This window comes from Pongo pygmaeus, chromosome 2 (genome assembly GCF_028885625.2).
Source record: "Pongo pygmaeus isolate AG05252 chromosome 2, NHGRI_mPonPyg2-v2.0_pri, whole genome shotgun sequence".
Classification (NCBI taxonomy): domain Eukaryota; kingdom Metazoa; phylum Chordata; class Mammalia; order Primates; family Hominidae; genus Pongo; species Pongo pygmaeus.
In genome coordinates, this window is record NC_085930.1 from 137564321 (window position 1) to 137586798 (window position 22478).

At 44.8% G+C, this 22478-nt stretch overlaps 2 protein-coding genes across 6 annotated transcripts in view; one reads left to right on the forward strand and one right to left on the reverse strand.

Moving 5' to 3' along the window:
* The window catches only part of RFTN1 (raftlin, lipid raft linker 1), a 202431-nt gene that overhangs the window by 146797 nt on the left and 33156 nt on the right, over positions 1–22478 (forward strand). For all 3 annotated transcript variants that reach the window (XM_054483169.2, XM_054483168.2, XM_054483167.2), the window contains exons 6-7: positions 933–1136; positions 13174–13289. In XM_054483169.2, coding sequence (XP_054339144.1) covers positions 933–1136; positions 13174–13289 — 320 coding nt within the window. The remainder of the gene's footprint in view (positions 1–932; positions 1137–13173; positions 13290–22478) is intronic.
* Positions 21155–22478, reverse strand: part of OXNAD1 (oxidoreductase NAD binding domain containing 1) — a 94836-nt gene continuing 93512 nt past the window's right edge. For 2 of the 3 annotated variants that reach the window (XM_054483174.2, XM_063661284.1), the window contains one exon: positions 21155–22271. The gene's annotated coding sequence lies outside the window, so the exon portion shown is untranslated. Of the gene's footprint in view, positions 22275–22478 lie in introns of all 3 variants that reach the window. The other variant, XM_054483173.2, reaches the window with a different exon arrangement.

The window sequence follows — 22478 nt, forward strand, 5'->3', positions numbered from 1 at the left end:
TCAAAGAAGGGTGGGGATTTTCTTATGATTTAAGAAGATATTTTTGGAAACCAAAGCATATTCCTGACTAGCCTGTGCAAGCAAGACTTTTTAAGCTGGGTCAACTGATTGCTTGACTAAATGAGGAGCACAAAAATAGACTCTCAGACTTAGATTGAAATTCCAGGTATTTGCTTCTGGAGGCTGCTACTGCTAACCCATGCCCAGCTGCACGCAGGCAGTTGCGGCTCAGCTGCTGGGTGGCAGTGATTATTGATTGCTGAAGAACTGAGCTATAAATGAAGGAACCAAAAGCTCAGCGCCTCATCCCCTGTGCCTTCGTGGCTGTTTGGACCGACCTGCCACTCCAGGCAGGAACTCTCATTTACAGGAACATATTTATTTTTACATATCAATGATGTATTTTTGATGTACTTGATTAAGTATTATGGGTTCAGCCCCAGGAAACACTATTGCAGTTTATAAATAGTGAGTTCAGGAGTGTACAAGGTTCCTGGAATTAGAGCAGTATTTTTGTTTTTATGTGTCTCTGTACATTTACTTTTTCAAAGACCACTCTTACCCAAATATGTCTGCTTTTATTTCTAAAACACATCTTTGTATGAATTTCTAGAACCATCTGTTATGTTCTTTTCTCAAACACCTAGCTGTGCACATTAATCCCAGATAACAGCTATTCATTATATTCCAGATTAAAAACCTAAGTCCCCCATCAGAAGCCCAACCTTTCAGGTCCATGTTACTTTAAGCCAGCCTCAACTTACTACTTGGAATGAGGCTTTATTATCTGGCAAAAATACAGCCTCACAGAGATTTCAGCATTCATCATATCATTTATCCAGGCTCCTGAGAGATTCCGCTTAAGCCGATGAAGCAGATTTTTATTATCCGTTGACCTCTTCTCTCTCCACTCCCTTTACAAATCCTAACAGAAATGGAGATCTTCACCCTTTTCAACAAACCGAAGAGCCATCAGAAGTGCCGGCAATACTATCCTGTCACCATTCCTCTCCGTGTCTCCAAGAATGGCCAGACAGTGAGCGGTTTGGATGCCAACTGGTTAGAGCACATGAGCGACCACTTCCGGAAAGGAGGCATGCTGGTGAACGCAGTCTTCTACCTTGGAATAGTGAATGGTATGTTTGGAATTCACAGTCCTTGGGTGGCCCTTTGTGAACTCTGCTTCTAACTCTTGAAATCTTAGTCCCTCTTCAGAGCCTGCTTCATTCAGAAAGCTCTGCAGCCGATAACCACGCTGCATTTTATTTCTAATTAACACATCTTGAGGAACTTTCCATAAAGCCCAGGGCCTGTGCTCTCGAAACCTCTCTACGAGTCAGCCAGGTATCTTCTGAAATGACAGAGAAAGTGGAGTGATTCTATTTCATCGAAGGTGGCCTCAGTCTCTGTTGCTTTTAAAGGCTTTTAAAAAGATTGTTCCCTGGATTTGTTAATTACCCCCTGGGATTGTGCCATTCCAAAGTGCAAATTGTTTGTAGACACTATTACAGTTTGAAGTAGCAGTAGCAGCACCTTGAAATTAACAGCAGAGAAATAAATTGAACAGCCTGGTCTCTGTAAGCTCCACTGAGACACACACTGTTCCCAGGTCTCCCAGCACCCAGCACCCCCTCCCCAGTAATGTGCTGTCTCTAGTGGTTTGCTGCATGGGATAGCACTATTGATGTCAGCTCTCCTAAGGCAGAAAGTCTGCCCACAGTGGGAAAATGTGTCAAACAAAGGAAAGGGCTTTAGGTTAACGAGAAGGCAAGTTGAGTCACCGGGGTGTGTCAAGTCTGGGAGGCAACTTGGGGAGTGGGACCAACGTGCCTGCACGTGCGTATCCTGAGGACTGCCAGTCAGCAGGATTCCTAAGTGAAACATAACACCAAATTTGTCAATCCCAGCAAAACCTGGCAGGGGGCATCAACAGCGCCATGTGTTGTCGTTGAGCTGTTTTCTCTCAAGAATTAACAGAGTCATGAACAGAGTTTGGATTCTACATTGTTTGCATTCCTTGAAATGCCAGCAAGCATCCTGAGAATAGAGACCATTCTGAATTCTAAATGAATGTACTTTAAATCATCCAAAGCCTTAGAACATGATACAGCACAGACAGGTCTTAATTTTGGATGCAAGTCTCTATCTAAGTATCATTGACTAATATTGACATGTTATCATAGTAGCAGCAGGCATCGTATAGTGTAGTGGTCCATAACCATTTGTTGAATGCATGAATGACACAAGAAAGGTGATTGGCTTGTTAAGAATACATCCAGAGCAGGGCTGTCCAATAGAAGTGCCCATGATGATGGAGGTGTTTGTTCTGTATCTGGGTTGTCCAGTATGGCGGCCACCAGCTGCTTGTGGCTACTGAGCACTTGAAATGTGGATACTGCATCTGAATAATTGAATTTTAAAATTCATTTAACTTTCATTAATTTAAGTTTAAATAACTATATGTGGCTAGTGGCTAGTGTCACTGGTCAGTGTGTACTTGGTCAGTGCAGTTCTAGAATATACGTCTTTTTTTTTTGGACGGAGTCTCGCTCTATCGCCCAGGCTGGAGTGCTGGAGTGCAGTGGCGTGATCTTGGCTCACTGCAAGCTCCACCTCCCGGGTTCATGCCATTCTCCTGCCTTAGCCTCCCGAGTAGCTGGGACTATAGGCACCCGCCACCATGCAGGCTAATTTTTTTGTATTTTTAGTAGAGACGGGGTTTCACTGTGTTAGCCAGGATTGTCTCGGTTCCCTGACCTCGTGATCTACCTGCCTTGGCCTCCCAAAGTGCTGGGATTACAGGCGTGAGCCACTGTGCCCGGCTGAATATACATGTCTTTAATACAACTAACGTAGGGTTACTTCTGTGCCCTAGTGGCAAGGTGGGTAACCTCCCTCTACACAAGGAAGCCCTCTGTGGGTACTTACAAAGTTCCCCAAAGCCAGGGGTTGTCACGGTCTGGTTTGAGATGCATCATAAAACACCAGTGGCAGTACATGCTTGAGGCCAACTTGGGACAGATGTTTACAGCCTGACTTACCAGTGTCAGGGGAGGCCAGGGAGGAACGCTTTGGCTCCCTGTTTCCTGCAGGGACACCACATTGCCCATCTTGGGTTGTGGCAACAGTGGCTCCTTTCATCCCCTCTTGGTGCCCATAGATGCTATCTGTGGCCATGCATAGTTTTACATTCCTCCCTAGGAAACTGATGGTTAGTTGTTGAAGGTGTGTAGAGAGGTGCTGGAGATAGTGGATACACAGGTGGCCACTTGGAATTTCTTCCCCTCTTAGGAAAACTAGGGCATCAAAAGGAAGGTTTTCTCTTTGACCCCACTGCCTGAGCATGTCAGGGGCCCTAAAACCCCCAAGAAAGAACACTTGGAACGTTCACAAACCCATTTGCTGTTCCTCTACCCTTATGATTTGGTGACCAAGGCTGAGTTAGCCTCCTCTACTCCCTGTCACCCCACTCTTCAACCTGGAGTCCAGAAATGCAGACAACTTAAACAGCTTTTTCTTCAGATTTGACTTGAGTGTTTGAAATACTGTTATAGCCTCCCTTGGCTTTAACCACATTGAATTCATTCTCCTGCCCTGAAGACAGAACATGAAATTTCCCCTGGCAAGCGCAACCGTGAAGTACTCCACAGGGCCCAGGCATCTTTCTGTATGCAGCCCATATCTTAGAGCTCCACCATAGCTGTTCGTCTCTATGTCAGGGAGGGCTGCAAAATTCTCAGAACAAAATGAATTGAAACCCACTCTGATTTTAAACACAATTTCACCCTTTATATGTCTTTTGGGAGGGAGAGTATGACTGGGAGTAATGCTTCCTGGGTTAGGGCGTTTCTGTTCTGGAAAAGTCCAAGGTTTCCGTTGGCCAGGGATGAAATACGTGTGTGTTCTTTTCCCAGAATTAAGAAAAAAAAAATGGCAAGCTAATCATAATCATAAGAGGAACCTATTTCTAATGAGATAATTAGTGTCCTTACAAATAAATCTGGCAGAGCTAGAAGCACATCTTTAAGCTGTTTGCCATCTGGAATGGCACCAGTCATGACTCCTGAATAGAGATTTATACTCCAAAATATTTTCCACAGGGTCATAAAGCTCATGAGAACTTTGTCCCATAAACAAGGTGATGTTTCAGCCTGAATTACCCAGTGCAGACTCCAGAGCTTCTGTTCTCGAGGCATTACTCCCCTCCGCATGCCTCCCAGCCTGGGACATAGAAAGACTTGTACAGTCCTCAAGTTTGGGCTCCTGCTCATGGTATCCAGGACTCCTCTCCCTGGGTCGTTCATTAAACCTTAGAATGACCCGGTGTCTTGGGCTGGGGGAGGCTCTGCCCGTGGGCTCTGGCAAGCTTAGGGCACAGAGGAGGGGCATCGTGATGAACATGGACACCTAGCAGTTGCTTTGTGTGGGTGCTGGTCTCAGCAATTCAAACTTAGCATTGACTTCATCCTCACAATACCTCAGTGAAGTAGGTACTGTTGTTATGCCTGTGTTATAGCTGTGGAAACTGAGGCACAGAGACATTATGTCACTGTCAAGGTTACTGGCTAGTAAGAGCAAGAAGGCAGCAGGAAGGAAGAAGGGAGTAGGCGACAAAAGGACCATGACGTGGGCAGGACAGAAGAGGAAAGACATGGCTATGCTGGCAGGAGTTGTGGCCCCCAGCGGGACTTTGGCGGCTCTCCCGGTGGGAAGAGGAGGACTCCAAGGTCACTCTAGGGAGGTGGCAGGACCCGATGGAAGCAAGAATGAGTCCAGGGGCCACATAGCGGAGCAGCCAGGCACTCAGGAACATGTCGGCCAGTGAGATGAAGGCCAGGTTCTCTATTTCTAGAGGATGGGAAAGACCAGAGGGAGAGACCCTGAGCTGAGCCGGCTGTTGTGGAGGAGTTGGGTGGGAGCCAGGAATCTGGGGTAAGACTGAGGCTGCCCACCCCTGAAGACCCAGTGAGAAGGCTGATTTTTCACAAGGCCTCTGGGCCTACAGAATTGCTGCTGCCATCACCAGCCACTGAGGCTGCTGCCGCTGCCACCATCTCTCTTGCCCTGCCTTGCCCAGCATTCCTCTGGTTCTGTCCTGTCCCCTGCCTCCAACTACCCTCTTTGCCCTGCCTTCCCTGCTCCACCCCCCTGCCCACTCCTGCTCCTCATTCCTCATACCCTTGGCCTGTCCTTGCCCTTTCCTACCCTGGCAGTCCTCCATCTCTTTGTTTCAGAAATGGCCTTTGCAGCTGATTATCCAAACCAGAATCTACTCCAGGAACAGTCAGTGTTTGTGGTGACTGTATCCTCACTTCTCTTTTTGCCTAGAAGAGCCCTTTTTTCTTTCCCTGACTGCTTGAAAGGAACCTAGCCTCTTATTCTGCAGAACGGCCTGCATGATGGTTTCATCTGGTCAGGGCCCATGGTGTCATTGATCTTATTTCTCCAGCCTCTATTTCCTGTAACCTGGAAGTTAGTTCTAAGGCCTTGATAAGTTAAGAATTATGACAAGAATACATTCCAGGCGATGTGTTCTCCACGCTGCATCACGTAGGGGTCACATGACACCCAGATGTCTCTCTGCTCCCACCTCTTTAAAAGATTAGGTCTCCCTTGAGACTTTCTCTGGTGCCCCAGCCGCATCTAAATCAAGTATCACTTTGTATGGGTATTTATACCACCTTTTTTTTGACACCTAGCATATCCTCCATGATCATATATTTGCAAAATACATAAGTAAAACACATGTACATGTTTTAAATAAAATATATATTAAATATGTGGGGTATATATTTTATACAGACATACTTGCAACCAACCCCCCAGGCAGGTCCTACTTTTTGTACTTTCTTAACATCAGAGTGCTGTATTCAGAAGGTGACTAATGATAGTTCTGGATGATGCTCAATAATGCCAGTGGTGATGAGGGAAAACACTGATACTGGAGTGTTTCACCAGGAATCTGCAGGTTTTAGGATGGGACTGGTAAAGAGGGAGAATGAAGTAGTACCAAGTGTTTCTGATAGCCACTCCCTTGGGACACCACCCATCTCCAGGAATGTCTGGCCTAGTGGTTACAGGCAGGGCTTCTATTTCAAAGAGGCCACTTAATAACGTAGGGGCTAAATTGCACATATGCCATTAAATGCATTTTCTCATGTGTCCATAGGACACCTTTAAAAAAACTTTTATTGCAGTTTAGCCCACATGTAAAAAATTGTGCAGATCATAGGATATAGCTCAGTGGCTTTTCACAAGGTGAGCACACCCATGTCACCAGCACATAGATCAAGAAATAGAACTTATCAAACCCCTAGAAGCCCCTGCATGCCCCACGCTGTTTCTATCCCCCCAGAGTAACCACAGTCCCTACTTGAAACACTGTTGATGAGTTTTGAACTATACAAACTTTATATACTTGTCATTGTGGGATTCATCCATATTTTTACATCTAATTGCAGACCATTTTCTCTTATTGCTGTGTGCTATTCTATTGTGTCAAATACACAGCTATATACATAACTTAGCCATTTACAAGCATATTTTTATTTATTTATTTATTTTGCCCCACATAGGACAGCATGGCATCTGCACAGATGTGGCCCCAAACAGAAGCCCTAAGCCCATCTCATTGTGACCTGACTGAAATCTCATCCTAACCACCAAGGCAGAGAGGGTATGGTGCAGTGGTCAGAAAACACCAGCTCTGCAAGGGTAGAAACCTAGCCTGTTTAGCACCTACCCCCAGTTCCTCAAACAGGGTCTGCTTCATCATAGTGGTAGCTCAATGTCTATTGTTGAAAACGGGTAGGTTTTAGGATCAAACAAATCACATTTCAGATCTAGTTTGGCCCTTGTATTCCATATGAACATGGACTAATCATTTAACTCAGTTATCTACCCACTAAAAGGGAATGACAGCTCTTACAGAATTCTGGGGAGGATTCAATGAAAAGCCTTGAACTGCACCTGGCAGAGTGCCTCACATCCAGCTAAGACTGAATCAGAATGTTTCTTCCCTATCTGCTCAGTTAAATGGTGCTGCAACTTGCAAGCTAACCCTTTTCTAGCTGAAGAGGAGTAATATCTTTTCTAGATTATTCAGTGCCTCAGATTGAGAATGTAGGAGGCAGGCCGGCCCAGAGCAGCAGTGAGTGTTCAAGAAGCAAGAGAAGGCAGCAGCCTTGCTCATTCTTTGGTTAATAGAGCAAATTAGCTGCAGTGTGATTGGGAAGCAAAATGGCACTGTTACCTGGGATTGGTTGAGCAGTGATTACATTTGCCATGGGATCACATGTCATATGACTGCATGTGCAACTGCACTTATGCAGTTGGCAATTGCCAATCCTGGAATCAAGGTGGTGCCAAGAACACTGTGCGACCTCTGATGGACAGAAGGCGCCCTCAGAGAGCCAAGAGGATCTGTTATGCCAGCTACTCCAAGGTGGACAATCTGGTCCAGTCTAGCTTGTTTAAAGGAGAACAGTAACACACTTTGTTTTTAACCCTGCAAAAATAGACCAAATGCATTGACCGCTTGTCATGGCATGCACATTCAGGCTAGACTTTGGCAAAGCACAGCACCCTAGGGCTGAGCCTGAAGGTTAGCTTGATAGACAGAGTCTTAATGTCTCAGAGGCTGCAGAACAGTGGTTGCCTCACGGAATTTACCTCTTGAAATAATACGGCAAATCTCCTTTTCCCACATCCTTCTTGTAAATCATAAGCTTGGAATATTAAGGTGGCCTTTTGCCAAAAGACCAGCATCAAATATTTATACAGTACGAAGGAAAATAGCTTTTTGTGCACAGTAGGGAAGCATCTTTGCTTTAATAAAAATGCAGTGCTAATGGAATGTTTTCCATAGATGGAGGGCAGTTTAACCTTTTTACATTGGAGCCTTCACTCTAAGATAGACCTATTTATACCCAATTTGGTGCACATTATAGTGAGGCTGAGCTATGAAAGTAATGAGGAGACAAGGAGTGGACAAGGCCGTCAAAACAAGCGACTCTTTAAAAGTCCAGCTGTCTGCTCTCTGGTTCATTGACTTTTTTGCTGTTACAGATAACCAGATTTTGACAGCCATTCTGAACTTCAGCCTCATGGTTAAGTAGGTGAATCAGCGCTCTGGATTCAGAATACTGGAGCATTAGGCTGAGGTGGGGAGGCTGGGAGGCAGGCAGTGGATGAGGTGTGGGTGGTGAATAAGGATCTGGGTGTGTTCCTCCTCCATGCTCCCAAGCTAGCTGTAGCTTTCCCTGCTGACTACACAGCCCCGCTCCCAGGCCTGTGACTCAGGAGGAAGGAGAGGAAGCCCAGCGCAGGGGATGGAGAAAAAGTCTGGATGGACTGTGAGTGTCCCCTTCCCTCTTCTGGACCTCAGCTCTGCCATGCTCGCCATGGGCAGGCTAAACACCATCATATAATTTATGGTGAATTAAGCACTTAAGTACTGAAAGCACATGGCAGGCACTTTTAAAGGGCTTAGAGGTTTTCCATTGAGAAGATCTGCAGGTAGAGGCTTTGGAAATTTGATATAACTTATTTTTGGTAGTAGTCTTGAGGAAATGTGTGCTGTGTTGATACAATCCTGATGGAATCATTGAGTGTCTTCTGGTCTCAAGCATGCCCAGGTCAGGATTTGGGAGGGCTTTACTCAAAGGGGTCTCTTAGGGCATCCCTATTGTGATAGGGGCTCCAGATGGACTCCTGGAGTGTTACCCGGAACTTAAAAAGTAAGCTGGACTATGGTCCATACTCACCTTGGACCCCAAAATACTTGTGATGTGATTTAGCTGCAGAGCAGCTGTTTTTCCCTGATAACCTATGAAACATGTCTCTTAGGAGGCCATGGAATAAGCAAGCACTTGGGAGGAACATTTCAGCAAAGCAGATGAGAGAGGCAAGCTTAGCATCTGCCAAGGCTGTTTGATAACAGACTCTCAGGATAGGAAACAAGAAGTTGGAGCGTGTTATTGGTTTACCCATAGGGCTCTTACTTCAAATGGAGAACTATCTTATGTTGGGATAATATCAGGATAAGGCTTCTGTGCTTATTACCTTACAGCCATGGTTTGTTGAACCGGTTAGGCCTTACTATTATTCTGGAATAAGGACCCAAGCTAAGCAAAGTACAGTGGTCTTGTTTTTAGGTCTAGGTTGGGCATTGTGTCAGTCAGCTATTGCTCCAATAATGCCGTGTAACAAACCACTTCAGAACTCATTGGCTTACAATGGCAACAATTTACTCTGGCAGATTTTGGGGTTGCCTAGAGCAGCTCTGTTGAGGCAGACCTGGTCTCAGCTGGGCTCCACTGGGGCAGCTCTGCTCCATTTGTCCTTCATCTCCCTAGAACCAACTGGCTAACTGGGGCATGCCCTCTCAATGTAATGGCAAAGACACAAGAGGCCAACCTCAACCACACACGTGCTTTTTATGTCTCTGCTTGCATTACAACTGCTAATATCCCATTGGCCAAGCAAGTCAGATGAACAGAGCCCTAAGTGGCTGGCCTCCCCACCAGTCAATTTAGTCTTAACCACCTTCTCTCCTGATTCTGCTGCTCACCTGGTCCTTGGCTGTCCTTCGTTCACTCTGCATGTCAGGCTGGCTGTCCCTTCCTCCTGGAACTCTCAAACCCTGCAGATCCATATTCCTTGCTTGCTTAGTTCACTCGAAGTGGGGAGCCCTACCCTGATGCCTCTTTCAAAAATAGCCACCACCACTGTGTCCACCTTCATACTCTCCCCTTGGCCCACTTAGTATTTTTCTAGCATGTATCACCTCTGACATGATGTTATTGTCTTCCTCCTCCACTGCAAGGTAAGCTTCATGGAGGCAGGGACTTTGTCTTGCTGCTTGTGAGATCTCTAGGTGACTACAGGACTACTTGGCACATAATAGATTCCCAGTAGGTGTCATAATGAATGGCTGGAAGGTTATTCAGTGTACACTTGAACTCCAGTAACATGTCACTCACCCTTCTGAGGCCCTATCTGCCATTTTTAGACTCCTCTAAGGAAAGTTTTTCTATTTAGATTATACTAAAATCATCTCCCCATAGTTTTAAAAAACTCTTTGATTCTAGTTAGGCCTTCAAGAGCCTTGTAGAGGAGAGAAAAAGGAAATTCTTTGTCATCTGTGTTGTCCATTTACTTGTGTTATACCTGTATTAACTTGTTAATAACCTCACAGAAAAGGATATAAAAGAAAACTCAAATTATATGTAATTCTACCACTTATAACTGCTGCTAGCATTTTGTGTGTTTCCTTAAAGTTTGTCTAAACCGTTTTAACATAAAAATCCATATTGAGCTCATGTGGCAGTTTTATATCCTAGTTTTTTCTCCATAATATTGTATCTAAAGCATTTTTCCAAATCATTAAATTCCCATAATATTTTTAGGGACAGCCTAGTATTTTATAGAAATCTCCAAATTTAACTATTTTTCTATGGTTAAATATTTGGATTGTTGAACATTTAGATTAAGTTTTTAAGTAATTTTATAAGTAATGCTTGTAGATGGATATTTGATGGCATTGGAGGTTATTACCTCATGATAGACAAGAAAGGTAAGATTTCTGGGTGAAAGAGGATGGACTTTTTGTGGCAAGCTCCTGCAACATTGTTAAATTGCTTTCTATAAAGATTGTACAGTTAAAATTCCCTTAAGCACTGTAAACTTTCCCATATCACCATATCTTTACCAGCAGTGAAAATTTTCTTTTCAAAGTTTGTCACCTTGCTAAATAAAAAAGAAGTTGAGGCCTGGAACAGTGGCTCATGCCTGTAATCCCAGCACTTTGGGAGTCCAGCAGTCCGAAACTAGCCTGAGAAACATAGTGAGACCCCATCTCTACAAATAATAAAAAATTAGCTGGGGTGGTGGCATGTGCCTGTGGTCCCAGGTACTTGGGAGGCTGTGGTGGGAGGATCACTTGAGCCCAGGAGGTTGAGGCTGCAGTGAGCCGTGATTGTGCCATGGCACTCCAGTCTAAGAGACAGAGTGAGACCCCATCTCAAACAAACAAAAAAAAAGAAACTGCAATTTTTTTCAATGTTTACTGGCCATGGAAAGATAAAGAGAATTAATTGCTTTATGTCCTTTGTTTCTAATGGTGTTTCAGTATTTTTAACTATCTATAAAACTTTTTATATATAAAAATATTAAGCTAGGCCTTTATTTTTGTTATTGTTGTTGCAAATAATTTTCTCATGTTGATGACCTTTTGTTTATGGGGTCTCTTGGGAGCCAAAGCTAAAGATTGTTATATATTCACATTTGTCAGTCTTTTTCCTTGTGACTTCTAGAAAATACTGGCAGTTCCAGGAACTCCAGCGTGATTCAGGGGACTTTCTGAATTTGTCTCCCTTCCCTCCCCATGAAAAAAAAAAGGTCACATTATTATGGATTTGCCCTATTAAAAATTGTCCTTTTAAAAGAGCATATCATTGAAATGTGCTTTGTTTGTATGTTAGTTTACTAGGACTGTCATAACAAAATACCACACACCGGGTGGCTTAAACAACAGACACTTATTTTCTCTCAGTTCTGGAGGATAGAAGTTCATAGTCAAGGTTCCAACAACTTCAGTTTCTGGCTAGGGCTCTCTTCCTGGCTTGCAGACAGCCACCTTCCTGCTGTGTCCTCACGTGGCTTTTCCTCTTTACACACGCCAGGAGAGGGAGAGAGAGGGCTCTGGTTTCTCTTCCTCTTCTGATAAGGACACCAGTCCTATTAGACTAAGGCCCCATCCTACCCTAGTTAAAGGAGGACTAGGACCTCATTTAACCTTAATTACCTTCCTAAAGGCTCTGTCTCCAAATATAGTCACATTGCGGGTTAGGGCTTCAACATACGAATTTTGGGAGGACACAATTCAGTCCATAATATTATGATTGAGCAGTGTTTATAGCACCAAATCTGGGAACCAAGAGAGATTGTCCATAATCCCATAGATGAGAGACCCAGCCCTTGAAAGAGTCACGTCACCTTTCATGATAGAGCCTAGCCCCAAACCACTTGCTTCTAAGTCAGTCTTCTTCCCCCAAATCCCTTATCAAAATGAACCTAGGACATTTAGGAGCCATGCCCCAAACAAAGGGGCAAAAGGTGCTTCCCTTAGTGTATTCTATAGGGGCAAGGACTCTGTTCAGTATTTCTTTTTTTTTTTTTTTTTTTTGAGACAGAGTCTTGCTCTGTCGCCCAGGCTGAAGTACAGTGGTGCTATCTCGGCTCACTGCAACCTCTGCCTCCCCAGTTCAAGCAATTCTCCTGCCTCAGCCTCCCAGGTAGCTGGGATTACAGCCACACCTTGCCATGCCCAGCTAATTTTTTGTATTTTAGTATAGACAGAGTTTCACTGTTTTGCCCAGGCTGGTCTCGAACTCCTGAGCTCAGCGAATCTTCCTGCCTTGGCCTTCCAAAGTGCTGGGATTACAGGTGTGAGCCACCGTGCCTGGCCTGTTCTATATTTCTTTTTACCCTTATTGCCTAAGATAGTTCTTGATCATGCTATACATTTCATGTATACTTGTCGAATTGTACAGAGCTCAGAACCTGGTACATTGACTACAGCAGTGCCCAGGGAAACATTTCCAGTGGTAAATTATTTGGGAAAATTCCCTCTCCCCCACATTCCACCTCTTGACAAGAGCTGCCTAAGATGTTGTCTGGACAGCAGCCCACATCATGTGAACTTCCAAAAATCAACGCATCTGACAAGCTCAGATCTGGTGTGTTATATCTCTTTCCTTTAAAAAAGAAAAAAAGAAAAAAAAAAAAAACCCTCACCTAAATATAGTTTGCTTCTAAAAACTGTCTCTAAATGACTGTGTTTTACCCTGGAGAAGTTCTCCCCAGTGCATCCTGACGCTGGAGCATGAAAAGGAGGGTAAACGTGTGAAATCAAATGGTGATTGCTAACAATGAAATTTGGGCTCATAAAATCAAGGATATTATTCAAAACTGTGAGGTAAATTAGCCTCATTCATTCTGATAGGGCTAGATAGACTCTATGGCTGTGTGTGCCTTCTTTAATTAACATGCTGAAAAGATGTTCTGATTGGGATTATTAATGAATGCAGTGGAAATGTTTGCTGCTTAGAAGACTTCTGCCACAGACGGTTTACAAACCCCCCCAACCCCCGCCTTTTTCTTTTTCCACAGATTCCTTACATGGCTTGACAGATGGAGTATTCATCTTTGAAGCTGTTTCCACAGAAGATAGCAAAACCATACAGGGCTATGATGCTATTGTGGTTGAACAATGGACAGTCCTGGAAGTAAGTGTGGGGTTGGCAGCCCCGCTTCTTTTGTTTAGACAGCAATTGTTTTATCTGCCTGCTCGATCTGACCGTGGGGCTGTTGCTCAGCTGTGGCTTTCTTCTGAGAGGGAGTTGACCTGGTAGGTCCTAGAAGGATCCCCTTAGTCTTTTCATTCCCCTCTTTTCCCACCCCCAGGTAGGGGTGGGCCCCGCTCTTCCCTTTCTGCAGGAAAAGCACATTGCATGTGCCTGGCCATTTGGTGGAAGGAGAGTTGTCTTTCATTAATTTGCATATAACTGACAACTCTAAGTGATATAAATGAGGCCACATAGTTTGTGGCCTCCGTAATACTCAGAGCAGCATCGTTATTGGAGCCAGACCCTGTGGCTCCCTCTGCCAGCTATCCTTAGAGTTATGCACATGAGCTCACTTAATCTGCGCAATAAGCCTTTTAAGTAAATACTGTTATTGCCCCTGTTATATAGATGAGGAAACTGAGGCACAGAGAGGTTAGGTCCCTGGTCCAAGATTACACATTAAATACTGAAGAATGTCTTTGAGAAATGGTGACTCATGCGGCCACCAAATTGCTGTGGGAAGGGGAATTCCTCAAACCATGTTCTGCTGGGACTTTGGAGGAGCTAATTTACTTCCAAGATTCACTAGTGTGTACCCTGAAGGGCATTTCTCTAACTGTGGAAACATGGACTTTTTAGCCTAGTCTCTTGTACACACAGCGTCTGGGATATAAAGGGAGATGCTATTTGGACATAGAGAACTGAATTCTTTTTTTGTTTTGTTTTGCTTTGTTTTGTTTTTTTGAGATGGCATCTTGTTCTGTCGCCCAGGCTGGAGTGCAGTGGCGTGATCTTGGCTCACTGCAACCTCTGCCTCCTGGGTTCAAGCGATTCTCCTGCCTCAGCCTCCAGAGTAGCTGGGACTACAGGCACCCGCCACCACACCCAGCTAATTTTTGTATTTTTAGTAAAGACAGGGTTTCACCATGTTGGCCAGGCTGGTCTCAAACTCCTGACCTCAAGTGATCTGCCTGCCTTGGCCTCTCGAAGTGCTGGGATTACAGCGTGAGCCACCGTGCCCAGCCATGGACATAGAGAACTGATTTCTGAATGCCTTGGAAGAACACAGGATTGGCATTGCTGGGAGGGCCTCTGCCAAACAGGGCTCTCCAGGCCGAGGGAAGACAGAGGTGGATACAACTCTTTGTGAGGAGTGTGGGGCGCTGGGACCCTCTAGACAGCCGGTGCTTGCCACACCCTTGTGCCTGCCAGAACTGCAGCCTTGAGGCAGTCCCTTGCCTGGTTATTGAAGTGGAGATGGGATGGGGGGGCGGGTGAGTTGGATGTCCCCCGGGACACTATTACTCAGCTTTGAAGCTGCAGCGGTTCCCAGCACACGTGAAGTGAGGAGCAAGGCTGTTGGGGGGCATGCCTGCATCTGAACAGGGATGAGAAATAACTGCTTGCAAGTGTGATAGCAATGGAGTACCCAAAGGAACTGGAGTCGTCAGAAGCAGGAGTTGGAAAGTCACAGCATCCAGGGCTGGTTAGTGTAGGGGCCAGAAGTCCTGAGGGAAGTCAGAAACCAGGTGACAACCTGGTGTGAGATCAGCTTCACCAGTTACTCCTGTGTGACCCTGGTGCCCATGGCCTCTCCGGGGTCCATGCTCCTATCTAGAAATGGGATGCAGAGGGGTCCATGCTCCTATCTAGAAATGGGATGCAGAGGGGTCCATGCTCCTATCTAGACATGGGATGCAGAGGGGTCCATGCTCCTATCTAGACATGGGATGCAGAGGGGTCCATGCTCCTATCTAGAAATGGGATGCAGAGGGGTCCATGCTCCTATCTAGAAATGAGATGCAGAGGGGTCCATGCTCCTATCCAGAAATGGGATGCAGAGGGGTCCATGTTCCTATCTAGAAATGGGATGCAGAGGAAGTAAGGCTCAGTCCAAGATGCCAAGCGAGTGTGGGCAGGTCCTGTCACCTCTCAGGACCCTGTCCTTCCTCAACTTGTAAGCTGGGCAGGTCACATGGCCCATCACGTGTGGTGGAGTGAAGGCTCCAGGTGGTGGTGAAATATGAAATGCCAAGAGTTGAGGATCTGAAGGACTGAGCAGCCGGCATTCAGTTTGCTCTGTAACATTTGGCTGTAACAGTAGCGATGCATGGCTGCACCCAAAACATGTGCCTGTGCCGAGTGATTGGCAGGCCATGGGGATGTGTGTGAAATTCCTGCTGTCTGTATATTAAAATGGCTCTTAAGGGAGGGCTCTGTGGTTCCTCAAAAAAGATGACTTGATGGCAGTGATCCAAAATCATCTATAAAATGGTTCTTAAAAATTAATGTGACTGCAGGACCAGTAGCCTCAGCATCATGTGGGAAGTTATTAGAAATGCAGATTCTTGGGCCCCACTCCAGATCTGCTGAACCCTCTGGGGGTGGGGCCTGGCAGTCTGCGTTTTAGCAGGCCCTGCAGGAGATTCTGAGGCTCACTTCATTTTAAGAACCAGGGCGGGTATAGATGCCACTCCCATGTTGGAACTGTACCCCACAAGGTGATGGATTTGAAAGGTGGGACCCCGGGAGTGATAAGGCTGCGAAGGCTCCACCCTTATGCATAGGATGAATGCCCTTAGAAGAGAGGCTGCAGACCACTGCCTCCCCTTTTTGGCCTTCCACCTTTCATCATGCAAGGACACCTACATGGCACCATCTATGAGGAATGGGCCTTTGCCAGACATTGAACCTGTTGGTCAGTGTCAAGATGCCTGATCTTGGACTTGCCAGCCTCCAGAAATGTGAGGAATAAGTTTCTATTATTTATAAATTACCCAGCCTGTGGTATATTGTCATAGGAGTAGGAATGAACTGAGACAGAAATTGGTACCAAGAAGTGGTGTTGTTGCTATAACAAATACTTGAAAGTGTAGAAATGACTTTGGAACAGGGTAATGGGTAGAGACATAGAGGCTAGAAAGAGCCTAGATTTCTGTGAATGGAGTGTTAGGGTGATTCTGTTGAGGGCTCAGAAGAAGAGGAGAGCTGTAGAGAGGGGCCTCAGACTTATCAGAAATTATCTAAGTAGTCATGATCAGAATGTTCGTAGAAATATGGACAGTAAAGGCCATTCTGATGAGGTCTTAGATGGAAATGAGGAACAAGGTATTGGAAACTGGAGGAAAGGCCATCCTTATTATAAAGTGGCAAAGAACTTGGCTAAATTGTGTTCGTGTCCTAGCGCTTTGTGGAAGGCAGAACCAAAGAGGGACGAACTAGGATATTTGGTGGGAGAAATCTCTAAGCACAGTGTTCAGGGTGCAGTGTAGCTGTTCTTAGCTGCTGATAGTAAAATGCAGGAAGAGAGAAACAAACTGAAAATGGAGTTTGTAATCAAAAGGGAAGCAGAGCTTAAAGATTGTGAAAATTCTCAGCCTGGCTTCGTTGTCAAGAATGAAAAAGTGTATTCAGAAGAGAAAACCAAGGTTGGCCAGGCTACTGTTTGATAGGGAGACTGGTGCTGGTGGAAGGATGCCATATGCTATTCACCAAGACAACGAAAGGAAGACCTGAAGGCATTTCTGAGATCATCAAGGCTGCTGCTCCCATCAGAGGCCTGGAGTGCCAATGCCTGGGGGACAGAACTGTGTCAAAGGAGGTGACTTGGGCATCCTCAGTACCTTCAGGCTTACTGCCCAGTGCTGTCTCAAGTTTCTGCTCCACGCACTCAGGCTAACACAGCCTCTGAGATTGACATCTCATGAAAGCAGATGGAGGAGAGATCTTGTGGGAAGACTGTACTCCTTGGTTTATGGGTTTCTCTTCCTCTTTGCAGCTGGTGGAAACAACCTTCAGGAGTCAGCTCTTAGGTCACCTCCTGCAGGGTGAAAGACCCCTCCTCTGTGTTCTCATAACTCTCTGGACATGACCCTATCACAGCTCCTGTTGTACTCTATCATTGTTATTTATTTGTCCACTTTCCTCCCTCCATTATGAGTTTCTTGGTCTGGGAATATTCATCTTTGTTCTCCAAGGCACTCCAGTAAATGCTTGCTGATTGGGTTGAAGTCTTTTTGGTTCAGCCCAAGGTAGACTAGTGTTTCTCAAAATTGAGCTTGTATCAGAATCACCTGGAGAGCTTTTTAAAACACAGCTATCCAGGCTCTACCCCTATTTCCTATTCAATGGATGTCTTAGTCTGCTTGGGCTGCCGTAACAAAATACCAGACTAGACGGATTAAACAACAGAAATTTCTTTCCTCTCAGTTCTGGAGGCTGAAAAGTCCAAGATCAAGGTTCTGGGAGGGTTTGGTTTCTGGTGAGGGCTCTCTTTCTGGCTTGCAGGTGGCTTCCTTCTCACTGTATCCGTACATGCCCTCGCCTCTGAGCACGCACAGGTGGGAGGGGGCTACTCTGCTGTCTCTTCTTATAAGGACACTAATCCTGTTGGATCAGCGTCCCATGCGTATGACTTCATTTACCCTTAATTACTTCTGTAGAGGCCCCATCTCCAAATACAGCCAAACTAGGGCTTGGCGCCTCAACATACGCATTGTGGGAGGATAGAAAACATTTAGTCTTTAACGGTGGCTCTGAGATGGGGCCCAAGAATTTTCATTTCTAAAACATTTTCAAGTGAGCTGCTGCTGCTGGTGTGGGAACCCCACCTTGAGAATCCCTGTCTTAGGGGGGAACTAAGTGTAGACAGCTCTGTAACCAGCACAACCCAGCAATGTCCAGTCCGGGACAGGTTCACCCGCAGCTCAGCTCTTTGAAGAGGCTCCATCAGACCCTGACTTGGGCCCGCAGACAGCCCCTCTCCTGCCTGCCCCTGTCTAAGGCTGGGGGTATTTTTCCAGCTCTCACGTCTTCTACCCTGGAGACACAGCTACTTCTTTTCCTCACCCTTTTGGCCTCTGGGAAAGATTTTTCCTTTTTAAGGCCTGAGCCAGGTCCCTTTTGGCTTCTGGTTAACTCTGCTTTTCTGGTAACCACTGTCCTCCCAGGCAGGCCTATACTCTCTAGGGCTCTGACCACAAAACGTCCCTGACCAGCTCTTCCTCATGTCTCACAGTGGGGACTGGTCTGTCCCTTTCCTGCCTCTTTACTCCTCCTGTGCTGATTCCTCAGCTCTGTGTAGATGTGCCATTCCAATTCCACCTTGTCTTGCTGGCTTCCCTCTCTCTTCACGTGCATGCACACACGAAAATGTAGTGTGCGGACAGTGCAGCATGTTGGCAAGACAGCGGAGATTCCAGAGTCTGGCTTGAGTGTGCATCCTGCCTCTCTGATTCCAAGCTGAGTGATGGACTTGTGAAAAGTAAACCACCCCTGCTTTGTTTTTCTATTTTCAGTTGTATAAATAGGGATACTGGTAACAACCTCTCAAAATTGATGAGAATTAAAAGAGAAAATATATTAAAAAGTTGTGAATGTAGGACCTGGCACATAGTAAGCCCTCACTACATACTGCTTTCTGTGTCAGTCACCTGGTATCATCAGTGAGACAGATCCTCCCCCCATTGCCTTCGTTTTATGCTAAATGCACAGAGGAGGTTGGGCTAGGGAACCTGTAGAGTCAAATGCAAATAACTGCATTTTGCTCAGTTGGAAACCTACAGCCTAAAATTAAAGGCAGTTGTAAGATAAATGTCTATCCATAGGGCATTTATAACAGGTATTTTGTTTACTTTCTTTGAGTTTACAGTCTAGTGTGTGAGCAGAAAGGGTAATTCTTGGAAAGGAAAGGAAAAAACTACATAGATGCATAGGTAAAGAGCAAGATACCGAGACAGAGACCTTCTTCCCTCTGAATCTGTGTATCTTTGAGCCTGAGAGCTCATCAGAGCTTATAGACACCACCAGGTGCTACCTGAGCCATAGAGCCTTTTCCATGTTTATCCCTCTCCCTGGAATATGTTCTAGAATATCAGTGCTTATCGTGAAATTTGGTGCCAGAATGGAACATAAGAGAGTAGAAAAAGCACTTACAGCTGATGCAATTGGTATGGTGGCTGGTGGGTTAATTGAAAAAGTCAATTAAAGAGACCCAAAGAAAATCAGATTCCTATCTTACACATTTTATTTGAATGTAAAGTATGTAAATACATGTCCATTTGCCAATCTTTTTGAGTTGAGTGTCTGCTGAAGTAGAGTTCTGCCTCATCTTTCTCATATAAACCACACCCAAAGTGTGCTGGCTACAATGTCCAGTGTCAGTTTCTTTAAAGTATCAATGGAATCTGACTGCAGAATCCTTCTATGTTTTCATGATTTTTTTTCTAGTCTTTCTAGTCCCCTCACCCAACACACACCTAATTCAGCTGGTTGTTATTTTTTAGTGATTGTTCTTTGCTGAGTCTATTCAAGGAATTCAACTTAGTTTTTTGAGAAACAACTTGTTTTTGCACTTATAGTTTATATGCTTTTAAATCATTTAAATTAAGACATGTAATTAGGATAATGCGTCTAACTTACATACAGCTTACCCCTGACGTGCTCAGTTGGTGAGGTCAGAAGGGCATGAGCATCCTAGAAAGCAGCTGCTACCTGCGAGGACTTGACTTCTGTCAGGGTGGGCTTGGACTTCCGCGAGTACAGCTTCAGGTAGAATGGCTTAGGGTATCATTACAGCCTCTGCAACCCCGCAGACTTTGTCATGAGGCTCTGGAGTCAGCTCTTCTCCACTCTCTGCCTGCGTATTCCATCTTTTGTTGAGTTAACCCCCATTTTATCTCATACTGTTCACTTCTGCCCATTTCTCCAGCCTGTCAAGACATTTCTGATCATGGTTATATCATCCTTCATTCTGGGGATCTTCCAGCCTTGGCTTCCCAGAAGGCTTCATATGTATGGAGGCTCCTGACCGGTCTCAATGGCAGACAGACTGGATCAAGGACACAGTCCTTGGCATGCTGCAGGAATCTCTCCACCAGTACCTGAAACTAACCCAAACCACTCTGCCGTGGATTCAGGTGGCCCTGTTGTTCCACCTTCCATTCCTCTATTGCATTTACATGAAAGGCTCAATGAGACGCTTTTCTGTAACTGAAACCTACTCTGGCCTGTAACCCTGTCTCATAATCCTGTGAATCCTGTGTAACAACACATTAGGTCTCACTTGTTCTTCATGAAGTTCTGCAGGTTTCTCAGGCTCAAGCTTTTGCTTTCAAAGGCTCCCAACCATCTCTTTAAGAATCCACTCTAGGATTTGCCAGGGAGTAACATCAATTTCTATGGTTTCTAGAATTCACAAGGGAGCCAATATTTGTTCTTTTTAAACCATCTGGCTTTTTTCTTTTATTGCCACAGTTTCTCCAAGATAATTATTTTGGTTCTGAGATCATAGTCTTTAGTGCCAAAGACAGCAGTTCTCTGCCTTTTTCCTGTGATAGGGATGATTTTCCTGTGAATAATCACTCCCATGAAAGGCCCAGGAATCAACACCCAAACCCCTCCCAGGCTGCATCTCCATCCTTTCCCACCGCAAAGCAAATCATAGCACAGGTGAGTGACGAGGAAGTCAGAATAGCCTCAGATCTACTTTAGCAGCGCCTTCAGTACTTTGACTTTTATCAAATTCTTGTGTGCCACTCACCTTGACAGTTACACACCTGTTTACAGAATAGTATGTATGGATGAGTGCTTTTTCCTTTAAAAAAAAAATGTGATTCATCTCAGCTTGAGCTCATTTAAAATTTTCAAGTTTGCTTCAGAGGGCAAACTGCTAACATCTGTTAACAATTTGAAATGCCCACTCTCATCCATGACTCAGCAATTTCATACTTCATGTCCGTCTCTTCTAAAGAAACAAATGCATGTGTTCACAAGAAGGCATAGACAAGGATATTATCTCAGCATTACTTGTAATATCAAAAAAGGTAACAATGTTTATTTCCATCAGTAGGGGAATGGTTAAACAAAGGATAATATATTATTATAGATGAGGTCATTCTGTATAAGCTGACATGGAAGGAATTACAGGAAATGTTCAACGAGAAAACTAAGTTGCAGAATTATCTTGTGATGGTTAATTTTATGTCAACTTTGCTGGGCTATAGTACTCAGTTACTTGATCAAACACCAATCTAGATGTTGCTATGAAAGTATTTTTAGATGTGATTAACATTCAACTCAGTAGAAGAGTAAAACACATTACCCTTCATAATGTGAGTGGACTTCAATCAGTTGAAGGCCTTAAGAAAAAAGATTGAGATACCAGAAGAGGAAGGAATTCAGCCTGCAGACTCAAAACTGCAACATCAACTCCTGCTGGAATTTCTAGCCTGCTGGGCTACCCTGCAAACTTTGGATTTTACATCCTCCACAGTCATGTAAGCCAGTTCCTCAAAATGAATCTTTCTAGATACAAGATAGCCTACTGATTCTCTTTCTCAGGAGAATCCTGATCAATCAGATACAAATGCTGCGATGCCATTAATGGGGAGAAAACTTCACAAAGTCTCTTAGACTTTAGCCAAATTTGTCTCCTTGTAGAAAAGCAAGTAAAATAGGGGTTGAATAATCCCATTTTTATTGTCTTGAACATACTATTTTCTTGTGCAACTTCTTGCTTTGAGCATGATTTTAAATGGCGTATGTGTATACATGTGCACACATGCACATAAGTAGTTTGCATATCTCATCTCATTCTAGGCTGAGGTGCATGTGTGTATACCTCACGCCACCTGCACACCTCAGCTCATTCCAGGCTCAACATTCCTCCTCTTTTGGGTTTGCCTCACTTTTGTCACCATCCCTGGAGGCTTAGGTACCCCCTTCTGTCCTTATAAATTCACACTCATCCATCTCCACAGCCACAGTGGTTTTCCTTAGTTGCCTCCAACTTTTATCTTAGGGTGACAAGTCCACCTGGAGCCAGCGTGCCTGTATTTCTTGCCATGGGGCCATATTGAACTTTCCTCTGAGCCTCTGAAATTCTTTTTCTTCTTGTCTCTGGAGAGGGCCTCTAGTACTCTTCTGCTGTTAGGAACATCACAGAGAAAAGCTTAGTTTGTACAGTTTGTGTTGCCCAGATAAGTCATTTCCCTTCCCATAATGATGGGGAAGAGATTACATTTAGAAATAGTGACCCCAAAAGGCCATGATCTGATTATTGAGTCCTGACTTCTGATCTGAAGCTTTGACCCTGTCCTCGGATAGTGGAGCCTGGGATGGCTGCCTGTC